Source organism: Vipera berus, assembly GCF_964194415.1.
Source record: "Vipera berus genome assembly, chromosome: 2".
NCBI lineage: Eukaryota > Metazoa > Chordata > Lepidosauria > Squamata > Viperidae > Vipera > Vipera berus.
This window is the reverse complement of record NC_138203.1, coordinates 124099120-124113160: the sequence shown is the minus strand read 5'-3', so window position 1 is coordinate 124113160 and position 14041 is coordinate 124099120. Positions and strand designations below refer to the sequence as shown.

Genomic DNA, 14041 nt, shown 5'->3' with positions numbered 1-14041 from the left:
ATTTCAGGCCTTCTTGAGGACTAACCTCATAAGGCATGCAACAATGGCTCCCTTTCACCCCTCGACTAACGGGCAGGCTGAACACATGGTGCGCACGACAAAGGAGTCACTCAAGCATATTGTGACCGGGGACTGGCACCATAGGCTGGGTGATTTTTTGCTTTGCCAGCACACTACGCTTTGCACAACAATGGGCAAAAGCCCAGCAGAGCCTCGCTGGGGGAGATGGCTAATCACGAAACTGGACCGGTTACATCCTGACCAAGTTGCAGCAGACACCACACGCCCAAAGGCTCAGGCTCCAAGGGGGTTGCAAGTGGATGATGGGGTATGGGCCTGGAACTATGGACATGGGAACTTGTGGGTGCCAGGTAAAATTGTCAAAATTTTGGGACCTCTTTCTTACAAGGTGGCTATGGATGTGAGGCGAGTGGTTCACCACCATATTGATCAGCTGCAAAAGCATTTTGCAGAATGGCCACTAAACGAGGACCTCATGGCAAGTCCGCAATTAGGGCTGGAAACTGGCAGCCAAACAGGGCAGTTCACACGCTATGAGGACTCAAGCAGTCAGTACAACGGGGAGGTGGTTGTAGATGGACAAAGCCTGGGAGTGCAACATGGGTCTCCAGACAGGGAAAGTCAATCTGAACACAGCAGCAGCTTGGCTGACACAGCTACCTCATTGGACGTGGGTTTGGGCTTACCAGGAATGGCCAGCCAAAGGGATTCAAGTCAATCCGACTCATGTGAACCTAAGAACCCAGGTCTACCCAGCCTGGTGGGCAAGCTGGTAAACCGGAAGTTGCCTGGATCCCCCAGACATTCAGAACGGTCGCGTAGACCAGGGCTTTTCAACCTTTTCACCCATTGTACCACTTTTAGGATATGGCAACATCCGAGTACCACCAGTCGCCTAGCAAGGTGTCAAAAACCTGATGACCCAAAAAAAACAGAAAAAAAGTGATGAAGTACAGGTAGTCCTTGACTTACAACAGTTCACTTAGTGACTGTTCGAAATTACAATGGCACTGAAAAAAGTGCCCCCCCAAGCCACAGCTGAGCAAGACATCTGCCTGCCTGCCCGGCGGCACTCTTCTTCCTGTCCAAGGTTTTCATTGTTGTGAGCATTTCTGTTAAGGATTGGCAGCGGGGGCGGGGGGTTGTTTGGTTTATATTTTTCCCCTCTGCTGGGTGGTTGCAGCAGGTTTTGGTCACTTCACATGACCCTGGGACACTGTGACCATCATAAATATGAATCAGTTGCCAACCATCTGAATGTAAATCACAAGACCCTGGAGATGCTGCAACATTCCAGCTGATCACCCTTCTTCTGGGCTCAGCAGAAGCACCGGGATCAGCGCCAAGCTCCAGCTGGAGCCTGGAGCTAATCCTGGCGCTTCCCCTGAGCCCTGACAACCCTGCAGCTCCAGCCGTCTCTTGCTCAGGCTTATGCGGTACTGCCACCAGTTCAGCTCATTCCCCTCCCCCGCTACCACTTTTCTAGGATGGTCGCATATCACCTGCCAGGTGCCAATGTACCACCAGTGGTACCCGTACCACTGGTTGAAAAGCCCTGGCGTAGACCACCACAATATTTACAAGATTATATTCTTAAATAATGTATGTACATTCTAGGGGGGAGGGGTGTAATGTATTGGGATTTTACTTGAACTGTTTGACATGTCTGTTTGAATGCTGCTTAAGGTGGCTCAATTGGTGTGTCTGTATAAAGGTCACTGACTAGCCAGACTTTCTGTCTCCAAAAAGATCATTGGATGATTTGGGGCAGGAATGGGTTCCTTTAAACCACGGGTCGGCAACCCGCGGCTCCGGAGCCGCATGCGGCTCTTTGAGCCGTCTCCTGCGGCTCCCAGTTGCCTGGTGCGCGCGCACCTCTCCGAACGGGTGGAGGTGCGCGCGCAGCTCTCCAAACCTTCAAGGCGGCGCTTGGCCCAAAGAAGCGGGAACTGGAGGGGCCACGATTTCCCCTCCAGAGGAAGAAGGCGCTGGATGCGGCCGGCTCCGCGGGGAAGGGGGAGCGGCGGCGGGGGCGACGGAAAAGCTGCAGAAACGGTAGGAGAGATGCTGACTGGCGGCGGCCTCGGAGGGGGAGGAGGGAAGGGTGACCCGGCGGGGGGGGGGGGTGAGCCAGAAGGAAAAGGGAAACTCATCCCGCAGAGCGGTTGCGAAAAGAGGGAGGAGATAAGCCAGCCCGGTACCTGGATCCGCTTCCTGTGTCTCCTCCGCTCTGCCATGATGTCCCCGTTTTGGTCTCCTTGTGAAGTGGGGCTGAGCCGGAAAAGGGGGATGGGGAGACCGAGGGAGGGAGGAAGGAAGAGAGAGAGAGAGACGGAGCCAGCGGGCTCACGAGGGGCAGCAACCTTGCGAGAGGCCACGCGCAAGCCATTAGGACGCGCACGAGCCCTTGGGGAGGCAGGGCGGGAGCGCGGTCCGGCCGCTGGGCTTCCTTTCCCTCTTGTCCGCATCGCTGCAAGGAATTGCGTTGTTTGGGGAATTTGTTGAATTGGAGCCATGGGCTAGTCGTGGTTAAGGCACTTGTAGGCGAAGCAAATCACAAAAGCCCCAAATCCTTCTAAATGCAGCCCACGGGCGAGCTTCCCAAGTTGTTTTAATTTAGTTTGCACGTGGCAATAGAAATAAGCTTTTTTCTTCCTCAGCGGATCGGTGCGGTGAAGAGGCTGGGCTTCCTTCGGGGGGCCTTTCATTCCTGTACAAGGGGAAGGGGAACTCTCTGTGCTTTTGTGTGTGTGTGTGTGTGTGTGTGTGGCCCATCTGCAAAGCTGCCGAGGAAGGAGAAGCGGGATACTGGTTGGGTGGGGGAGCGGCAAAAGCGGGGGGGGGGAGAGAGAGAAACGGCTCCGCCTTTGGTTCCCCCTCCTAAAGCACAGGGGCGCTAGAGAAAGTTTGGAGTTGGGTAAGGAAGCGCAAAATTCAGGAAGGAAAGCGGGGCGGCGGGCGAACGGGAGACCTGCCGACGTTTGGGGAGGTTTGGGGAGGTGCACGCCGGGGAAAAGGCTGGGAGAGGAGGGGGTCCGGGCTGGGGGGGAGGGATGGGGTGGGGGAGAAGGAGGCTTCCCGGGCTGGGGGGGAAGCAGAAGCGAGGGATCAGGACTCCTCCCGCTTGGCTGCTGCCGCCGCCGCCACCACTCCTACGGCCGCCGCCACCTGCTCTCTCGGCTGGTTGCTTTCTGCTTCTCTCACCTGCCCTGCCCCCCCCCGCCTGCCCTCCTTCCTGCCTTCCTTCCCTCCGCCTCGCCTTCCCCGCTCCTGCGTTTTCCCTCTCCCCGCCTCGGATTCGGGGTGATTCCCCGGGAGAGGGCGATGGGATTCCAGCAAGCTTTCAAGCCTTCTCGGCGGTCTCCGGCACGGCTCAGGAAGCGTTTCTGTGCCGCCCGGCCGGAGCCTTTGCCTCCTTCCCTCCCCCAAGCGAGGCGTCCTTTTTCAAGTTGCAAAACCAAGCGGGGTGAAGCGGGCTGTCGGGAAAGACATTGCCACCTCCTCCTCCTCCAGCGGCGACACCTCCGGTCGGGCCCTGGTGGCGGAGGAGGCAGTGGCAGAGGCGGCCGCAGCACCGGCAGCCTTCCTAGCAGCGGCAGAGACAGAGGCGGCGGCGGAGGAGGAGGAGGAGGAGGCGGCGGCTGCAGAGGCAGCTTCCTGGCGGTCTTCTTCCTCTTGGCTTCCTGCCTCTCCGCCCGCGGTGCAAGCTCGGATGTTACGGGGCTGGCCGGCCCGGACTGGGTCGGGCGAGTCGATCACCTCCTCCTCCTCCTTCTCCCGCTCCCTCTCCTCTCCAGGATGACCCTCCTGAATGTCTTTCCCGACAGCCCGCTTCACCCCGCTTGGTTTTGCAACTTGAAAAGGACGCCTCGCTTGGGGGAGGGAAGGAGGCAAAGGCTCCGGCCGGGCGGCACAGAAACGCTTCCTGAGCCGTGCCGGAGACCGCCGAGAAGGCTTGAAAGCTTGCTGGAATCCCATCGCCCTCTCCCGGGGAATCACCCCGAATCCGAGGCGGGGAGAGGGAAAACGCGGGAGCGGGGAAGGCGAGGCGGAGGGAAGGAAGGCAGGAAGGAGGGCAGGCGGGGGGGCAGGGCAGGTGAGAGAAGCAGAAAGCAACCAGCCGAGAGAGCAGGTGGCGGCGGCCGTAGGAGTGGTGGCGGCGGCGGCAGCAGCCAAGCGGGAGGAGTCCTGATCCCTCGCTTCTGCCTCCCCCCCAGCCCGGACCCCCTCCTCTCCCAGCCTTTTCCCCGGCGTGCACCTCCCCAAACCTCCCCAAACGTCGGCAGGTCTCCCGTTCGCCCGCCGCCCCGCTTTCCTTCCTGAATTTTGCGCTTCCTTACCCAACTCCAAACTCCGCCGGCAGAGGCTCGATCTGCCGTTCTGCAAGCCTCCGCCGCCGGTTAATACCCTGTATTCAGCTCTGGGAAGTGGGAGGGAGGGGGAGTTTGGGGGGAGGGGGAGCTCCACGGTGCAAAAATAAAGCCCTGCCGCTCTTCGCGTTGCTTGCCCGACTGGCTGTCACGGGACCAGCCCTGCCCCCATCCACCTCCAGTATGGATGGCTCTGCCAAAAGAAAAGCAGCCGAAGCAAGTCTCCCATTGAGAGAATGGGGCGGCGGCGGCTTGCAAAACGGTGGATCCAGCCTCTGCCGGCGGCAGAGGCTGGATCCGCGCTCTGCAAGCCTCTGCCGCCAGCAGAGGCTCGATCCGCCATTCTGCAAGCTGCAAGCGTGTCTGCCGGCAGAGGCTGGATCCGCCTTTTGCAAGCCTCCGCCGCCCCATTCTCTCAATGGGAGGCTTGCTTCGGCTGCTTTTCTTTTGGCAGAGCCATCCATACTGGAGGTGGATGGGGGCAGGGCTGGTGCACGTTTTGCCTTGTTTTGCGCATGCGCGTGCGTGCATGCACGCGCGTGCACATTTTGCGGCTCCCACTTTTTTGTGTTTGTGACGGAACCGGTTCTGAGTGGCTCTTTGCCTTTTTCCGGTTGCCGACCCCTGCTTTAAACCTATTGGCCGCCACCTAGTGGCCAACTGTATAAGTAGCTGCGCAGAAGCCTCCTTTTCAGTTTTGTTCCTGTTTGCCTCAATAAAGCAATGTTCCTGTTTGCAACCTCTTGTCTCACTTACTGCCTCTAAAGAACTTACTACACAACAGTTTGCATGTTTCATCATCTGCACCAGGGCTTTTTTTGTCATAGAACGCTCAGAACGGAGTTCCGGCACCTTTTTTGGATGGAACCTTGTAGGGTAGGCAAGGCAGGTTGTATGACGTGTGAGTTCTGGCACCTTTTTCTTTTACAAAAAAAGCACTGATCTGCACCCTAGTGCTAATTCCTAGAATCCAACACCTTAACTACTAAACCATACCGGCTTTCATGCCATTGCTTCAATCAGATGAAGGTTGCTCTCTTGTGCACAGCAGATGATGCCATGGAAGCTAGCTGTTAATAGTTTTTGTAGGCACAAAGGTGATATTTCCACCAAAAGAGCAAACACGTGCTCAGCCTTCCTTTTGGGGGACCAAAAAGGGATTATAATTTTTTTTATGCTCTTCCTTTAATAGCCAAAGAGGACTCTTCCCTTAGTTCAGGGTCGGATGCTCAACTGGGATGGGTCCTGGTGAGGACCATCATAGCCATTCTGAAGGTTTGGGAGAGCGAACAAGGTGGTTGGGGAAAGGACCTAAGCTGGAAATGTCGGTCTCTGACGCTGCAGTCCTGTGTGTGCGTCTGCCCACGTGCGATCACTTCACTTTTCCTTTAAAGCACGACTAAGACAAGCGTCCGCCTGTGTAAACATTGAAAGGAAGGGCTGAGTGATTCGACGTCACGGGGATAATTCATAATTGCGCTTGCGATTTATTGTTGAGATGCCTCAGTTCAGTCCGAGAGGCGAAGAGCAAAACGCAGCAGGTCTTCCAAAAATAGAAACGTAACGCGCGCTAATAACATAAATTAGTCAACTGTAAGAATGTAATTAACTAATAATAAAGGGCCGCCACGGGAGGCAGCAGTCCCGACGCGCGTCAGCGGCCCCTAGGGTCCAGAAAGCGCATGACAGCGGTGGGGAAAGGCTCCTAGGAGCCTGGTTCTGCGGGTTATTTGCTGCTGCGATGTTTCCATTGGCCAGCCCATCCGTCCTTCTCTTCTCTTCCCTCTTCCACGGGCCTTCTTTTTCAGTCGGGGAGGAGAAGGAGCATGGCAATCGCCGTCGTCATGGCTACAGCCGATGGTCCCTCCCCCTGCTCACGGCTGCTATTTAGGGCAGCTTCAGCAGCGAGGTTGCTCCTAGCCGCTCTGGATCCCGCCGCCGCCGCGGCTGCTGGTGCCATCCCCGTCACAGGGGCTTCGTGCAAGACAGGAGCTCCAAACCCGGCTTCAGCGCTGGCGGCGGGGACCGTTCAAGAGGTAAGGACGTCGGTCCCCTTCAGCGATTTCTTTCTCCCGGCAGGGCCACAGCTGGAGGATGCCCGGTGTCCTGGCTGGATGGCCCAGGCTGTCCTGGCTGCAGAGAGGCTGGAGGAGAGCGAGAAGCGAAAGATCCCGGGTGGAATGGGGGAGAGAGAGTGGGGCTTTCTGGGAGAAAGCTAGCTGGCTGGCTGGCTGCCCTTCGCGAGGATGACCGAAAAAGGAGAGAGAGAGAGAAGGCTGGATGGATTATGGCATACTGGGAAAGCCATAGGATTTGCCAGGGGAAGAATAGCGATGGATGAGATGGGACAAGGCCGGGGAGAATCGGGTGGTGGGAGTAAAGGCAGAAGCTTAGGAGATAATGTCCTTTTCTGTCGGGGTTTTTTTTTAATCACAGGCAAGCACACACACGGGCCAGCTACTTTACCTGCAACGTTTGGGAACTTGTTATCTGGGTGCAGAGAGGGGAGGGATCAACAGGGACAAGCCATCCTCTGGGAACATGGCTTTAGCTCTGTCATGATTGCCACGACAGAGGCCTGCACGTGGAGTCAGGCGACCTCATCTCCTCCACCTTCACCCCGTCCGTGGTCTCCTGTTGTCCAGAGCATCCCCCCCTAATGTCCCCAATAAAAGCCCGCTTCCTTTCCAGGGGTCCCAGGACATTTGGTCTATTGCCTGGTTTCCGAAAAATGGGGTGCTGATCTTAGTCACACAATGATGCACGTATGACTCAAGGGAATGACATCCAAGGGAGTCCAAAGGACTGCAGGGATGTTCTCCGCTCAGACAGTACATTTTAGTCTGTATAACGGTAATAGGCGAGCTGAAATAAAATCATCTTGTATGCATCTAGTGATCTCATGGCTGATCAGGAAAAAATGTGGGAGTCACTGTAGAACTGATAGCAACCAAGATACTGCAGTACACTATTGATTATTAGAAACTCTAGAGGATCTTTGGAATTGGGGCTTAGTTCCAAAAGTTATTACCACTTTGTTTCCAGGTATAAAACATAGAAAACAAATGGTTTGATACTTATCTTTAGCTTACCTGCCTGCCTGAATCCTGTGGCTAAATTATGCTTCTATTATTTACCCATATTCTGCCTTTCACCAGTTTTTTTAGATATATGTAATTCATTCTCAAGAATTCCTTCAATGTATTATTCCTTCCTAAGTTAGGGGATTGTAGGTGATCAAAACATTTAAGTGGTCCAAGCTTGGCTAGTGGAATATCATATGGTCAAAACAGAAATATTTGGAACATGAAAGTAATCGTAACACTCATTATTTTTGTAGTGCTGAAAGTATTTCCTCTATATTGCTTTGGTGCAGTAGCAAAACACTCATGGCTGTGGTGAGATCTGAATAAAATTTAACTGAAATATTTATTTTGTCTCTTGACCACCGTGCTGTGTACCAAGTCTTAGAAAGATTGGCTTCACTAAACTTATTAGTGAATATGTCTTAGGATAATTTAGTAACCTATGCATAAAATTATAACCACTATGCTGTATAAGACTAGCACCTGCTTGAGCTAGCTTTTCTTACATTCCATAAGATTTCAGCTCCCTTCACATAGAAAATCTATTAATGAGAAAGATGACTAGCTAAAAAGCTTTTCCCCTGACATGTCAGCTTTCAATATGCAGGAGCTCCAATTTTTAATGATAGAATGTGGATGTAGTTGCTTCATCTGCAGACTGGAGCAGTCCAGAAAAAGCTTTTCCACTTCATTCTGCACATTGTATAATCCTTTTCAGATTTATTTGAACATGCAGAGATGAAGGAATGGGATTACGCCTTCCTGATCTCCATGTGTTCAGAGCAAGATCTAAAGAATTAAAAACAAAAAAACACCCTACCACTTGTGAGGTGGATGGCTATATAAATTTGATAAATATCTTAAGGCTTCTGAATATATGTAGGGAGGCCTATATGTTGATAACTATGCAGAGGGGCTCCTTTAAAATGTATTATGAATGCAAGGAAGTCAGGCACATGCAACATTACTGCCCACTATATCCACTTAATACCAGAAATGATCTCCTAAAGGAACAAGAATTAGTTTTTCTTGACTAATGTCCTAATTTCCTAACTGCAGGCATATATGGGAGATCACTGAAATCATTTCCCACATACTGTGAGTTAGGGTTAGGGAGTTGATTTTCATTTTGTGAACGCACTTTATTTTTAAACAGTTTTTTCAGCTTCTAAGAACGCATGGCAATAAAATAGAAATGTTACCTGAGGAGACAGAGCAAAAATGCCAGGCCTGATTTTTTTATTTTTTTTTATTAGGGAAGGGGACCATCCAGAGTAAATGTGGTTATTAGTGTTCTTTTGCTTAAAAAGACTCAACACTGAATTTGGGGGCTTCTCTAGGAGTTGCAAAAATTAGATTTATGTCCACGTGTGGCCTCCCAGAATTGGGTGGCCTACCTTTGCCATAAATTACCTTTCCCAAAGCCGTTTGAAAATTTTCAGGCTGCAATTCTCTTTCATGCAAATCTTTTTTTTTCCCCATTTAATGATGCTAGCAACTGATTGGCATAAGAATTTTCAAACATTTTCCTAAATGTTTTATAATAGTATTATCACAGAATTATCACAATTGTTCTCCAATTATAATGTGGCAGGCTCTATTTCTTGAACTGAAGTGTTTCATATGTTTGTAGCATTTAAACTAAATATTTTTTATTTTTGTTATACTTAGATTAGAGGTCCCCAACCTTTTGGCCACCAGGGACCAGTTCCGTGAAGAGAGGTTTCTCCCCGGACTGGAGGGTGTGTGGTTTTGTGTGCTGCCTTCATCTCGTGGATGGGGCTTCACTTGTTTGTGCGGACGAGTTGCTGGCATGCCGCAGCCCGGTACTGGTCCACGGACCAGGGGTTGGGGACCCCTGATTTAGATTAAGTATGGGGGAATATTCTATATGGACTGAGTCAGCTCCTTAGCCAGAATAGGCAGATATTTTTAATGTTCCAAATTGGTCCAAATTAAGTTGGTCCTTTTTAGAGATGTGATCCATATCAAATTTGATCTGAATGGAATAGATTCATTTTTAGTTCATTCAGATGTTTTAATCTAATCTAAGTCAAATTGCACATCTTTAATTTACATCCCCCTGTGGCTGTCCCTGCTCAGGGAGACTTAATATTTCCAAGGGTAGTTGAAAATGATGGCAAGGCAAGTATGTCAATCTGTTCAGGATTCTGCTGCTATCTACTTTCCAAATTCAAGCTGACCTCTCACTTGGTATCTGGATTTCAGATCTTTAAATTCTATCACAGGCTCCCCTTTCCACCATAATGTGATGGGAAAATTGGGTGGTTTTAAAATGATGGGTTAATTGCTATCAAGTCCAATTCCCTATTGCTCAGTCAGAGTTTGGCATCTTTAAATGCTGTGGCTGTTGCCACCAATACCAAATATTTGGGCTTATAGTACTGGGGAGAGTATAAGTAACTGGCAACGGGAAGAAAGGAAGGAGTACTGAAGACAATGCCCCATATAGGTAGCCTTTGCTTTCTGTCTCTGGTAGGCATGGGGCAATTCTGTTTCCCATCTGCCTGTTCTAAGACGAACATAGTTCTCTCCATGCTCTCTTTTTTCCTCATAATAACTAAGATATAGTTGACTGAAAATTGGTTGATCACTGGCTTATGGCTAACCGGGGGCTAATGGGAATTTGAACCCAGATTTTTTTCTGTCCTGCTTCCAGATTTCTATCCAGCGTGCTATAATGACTCTTAAAACTAATTTCCCTTATCTGCATAGCCATGACATGGATGCTGTATCATAATCCAACAGGAAGACCACAGAATGTGGGACAAGTCTTACTGTATATGTAGAAAACAGGTGAGGGATGTCTTGTATATGAGAAAAATACTTTTTAGCGTAATAGTGATACTATCAATATTATTTAGGATGATCTGGAAGCTTTTTGCTAAAAAAATAATACAATAGTTATGTTTTAGTAGACAAAAAGATCTTTGGCAATAGCAAAAGCTGAAGCTGTTTGTTAAACCATAGTGTATGTATCATGGGTTCTGGGTCTTGTAACTGACAGAAGTTTCCATTATTTTAGACGGAGAGTTGTTCTTCCCAACCCTTTGGACTTCCCTGAAATTTCATGCTCTGCCAATGATCTTGAACCATAATGGTGCTTAGAGGGATTTATTTATTTATTTGATTTTATCTCGCCTTTATTACTCTGTAAGTAACTCAAACTGGCAAACATACCTGATTCTCTTTCCTCCTCTTTTCCCCACAACAACAACCCTGTGGGGTGGGGTGGGCTGAATGAATGACCCAAGGTCAGCCAGCCAGATTCCCCCTTACTAGGGGGAATAAGAAGAGGGAATGATTGTGTTACACTATATTGTACATAATTTGTGACAGCTGCATAGCTTGTATGCAGTTACTTGGTTATCTTTTTGTACTATTGAGCCACTGCAAAGAGAGGAGCTATAAATTCAGGACATTTGTTTATTTTTTTTTTCATTCATTAGATTTATGTGGCCACCCATTTTATAGAATATAATCCTGGATGAGTCACAATAGCAACATACAAAAATAACTCAATAAAAAAATTAAAGCTCTTAAACACACACACACACACACACACACACACACACACACTTATCTCTGATGCTATAACACTCTTATCCCAAATATACATGTGATGAATTCAACAATGGCTGCCTTTCTTTTCCATGTAGTATCTTACGTCTTGTGCATATTGAAAAGTAAACTCTGGGGCAGGACTTCATTAAATATATGGAGCATACCAAAAAGATACCATCCTACACAGTGGCTGCATAATGCTCAAATATAATATCTTTTGATCATGATTTACTGTGATGTGTTGAAATCACTTATTCACCGCAGAACATCAGTTTATGGTGTTCTTTCTTTGCAATATTTGGAGTTTTTTAGACCACTTACTGCTGAAACCTACTGGCCCAATTTCTCACCATTTTGAGGCAGATATCATAGAAAAGCTGTAGTGTAAATCCTACAATGGGATTAACATATCTTAAAGAACAATGATGCCCCTTTGTGCCAAAGCTCTTCTCCAAATAAGGCGGAGGAGGGGAATCATCCCTGTCTAATTTGCATCACCCACTATGGTCCTGGGATTCCACCCTCACCCCCCCTAAAAAAAATCAGTGTAGCTTCCAGTCCACTTACAACTTTGTTGGCTCATGGCTTCAAATTATGAGTAAAAGTCTGGTTGTGCATTATCCCAAGATGTGGTTATAATGCAGTGCAGCTCACAAACCGTATACAATTCCAGAGCAAGAGCCAGTTGGATCTCCCAGTGATTTGATTGCTCACTCAAGCTTGCGATATCCTTTACCCTCCATGTTTTCTTTTTTACTTGTCAGGGGTTTTACTTGTGTACCAATGAACAGTGCAGGACCTCCACTGATGTCCACTGATAAATGTGGATGTCATATATGTATGGTGTATTTTCACTACATGGAAATGCAAATAATGTTGACAATTGGGAATATGCCCATTGGGCAGGTTTATGGGTGAGGGGCAGGATAATGTGTAGAGTCCTGAACCTTTTTGTTTGCTTGTGGTTTTCACAGGCTAGGTGGTGATGAGGAGGTAGTCAAGCAAACAGCAGACCACAATGCAGTTGCTGGGTCCTGTTACACAGGTTTAACAAGTATGAGTCTTAAAATCAAGGCTTATGAGCTATTTTTGGCTACCACCGTCTCCATTCATAGAGTTGGAAGGGGCCTTATTGCTCCGACTCCCTTCTCAGTGCAGGATCCACCAGGCCCTCTCTGACAGATAAAGATTTTTCCTTTGTTTGGAGACCTTTGACAGACAAGAAGTCAGCAGTTCATGTGACAGTCATTTCCATAGACAGACAAGTCATAAAGTTCCTTCTGTTCTCTAGGTTGAATTTGCTGTCCCCAAATTTTAATCCACTGGTTCTGGTCTTGCCCTCTGTAGCAATAGACAATAACTCTACTCCTTCCTCTGTATAAAAACTGTAAATATATTCGAGCATGTATCTCAGACATCTGTTCTACAGGCTAACATATTCTGATACTTAATTCATTCCCCGTAAGGCTTGGCTTCCTGATTTTTCACCATCCTCTGGACTTGCTCCGACTGGCCATTGTTTTCTTGGAACTGTGGTGCCCAGAGCAGGACCCAGTACGCCAATAGCATCCGACCAAGGCAGAATTGAGCAAAACAATTAATTCTCCTTCATCTGGACTCTGTGCCTCTGTTAATGCATCTGAAAATAGCATTCACGTTAAGTACCTTTTGAATCACGTCAGTGTCTCCTCACAGGACAAAGTAAAGCAACCTCTGGGGGCCCTGCGAAGCCCCCCATCTGGATGTGGGGGGCTCAACCTGGGTCCCCGAAGTGAGATTCCTGGCTGTGCTGACTGTGGCGCAGTCATGGGGGGTGCTGGCCCCCATGTCCATGACTGGAGATCCGAACGGATTGAACCCTGTGGCATTAGGTGAGTCCAACTCAATGGGGTGATGAACAGACAGAAGATTTTGAATGAGAGGGGAGATGGAAGAGAAGCTCTTTTGTCCACATATATTCATGCTCTCTTCACGTCCCTTTTTCCCAAAGCTGCAGCACACGGCAAAGCCCCCAGGTGACTTGTGAAACTCGCATCCCTGCCACAGAGACTACCCCAGCTGCGGGAGGTAAGTTTTGAGGGTGTAAAAAGGGCAGACACCAAAGGGGTGAAACTGTTGCTTGGCAATTCGTTTTTAACACGGGGCTCCCATTTTCAATTGATTAGAGGCTAAAGGATCAGCAGCTTTGTCTATGATTCATTTCCACTGAATTAAAATTGGGGGCAAAAGGCTATTTAATTTGACCTTCTCCTTATTTTTTGCGAATAACAGCAAGACCTTATGGAGCATTACCTAGCTAATTACGAATTGTTTGTGTTTATACTTGGCTTTCTCATACGTCCAGTTACTTGTGTTTTGGGTTTGTGCAGGACAGGTAATAAGCAAAGAGAATCTTCTGCCATGCAGCAATATTTGTTACTATAGCAGAGATCTTGTGTTTTTTTTAACAATACCTTATACAGGTATTATACACAAGTAGTCCTTGATTTATGACCATTAATGGAGCCTGCCCATCACGGTTGTAAGTCATGACTATAATAGTAATTGACTTGATTTTAAACCTTTTTTTTGTTGCGGTTGTTGCGTGAACTCCATGATCAGTTTTGCGGAAAACCGGACGTAAATGCCAGTTTTCAGCAAAACCATCATAAAACATGGATGTGTGACTCCAGGATACTACCAATAAATAAATGCAGGCTGTTTGCTGTTTGCTGAATGAACAAAATGCAGTCACGTAACCACTGGGGGGGGCAGCTGTCAGAACTTTGGAATTGGGTCATAAGTACTCCCAAGGAGGTCCATTGTAATTTCCAACAATCACTAAACAACCAGTCGTAAGTCGAGGACTGCTTGTATTGTTCTTATTATAGTAGTGAATTCATTGATAAACCAGATACTATTTATAAGTATAAAATAAAAGGTAGATTTTTTTCCCTCTTAGTTCAAATCACATAATTCATTAAAGCCACAAAGCCAGAA

At 48.5% G+C, this 14041-nt stretch overlaps 1 protein-coding gene across 1 annotated transcript in view; it reads left to right on the top strand.

Annotated features, from left to right (window-relative positions):
* Positions 1–6235: 6235 nt before the first annotated feature.
* MAGIX (MAGI family member, X-linked) overlaps positions 6236–14041 on the top strand; it is a gene marked incomplete at its 5' end in the record, with an annotated part of 35234 nt that continues 27428 nt past the window's right edge. The window contains 3 exons of the mRNA XM_081318932.1: positions 6236–6427; positions 12758–12933; positions 13053–13129. Coding sequence (XP_081175058.1) covers positions 6236–6427; positions 12758–12933; positions 13053–13129 — 445 coding nt within the window. The remainder of the gene's footprint in view (positions 6428–12757; positions 12934–13052; positions 13130–14041) is intronic.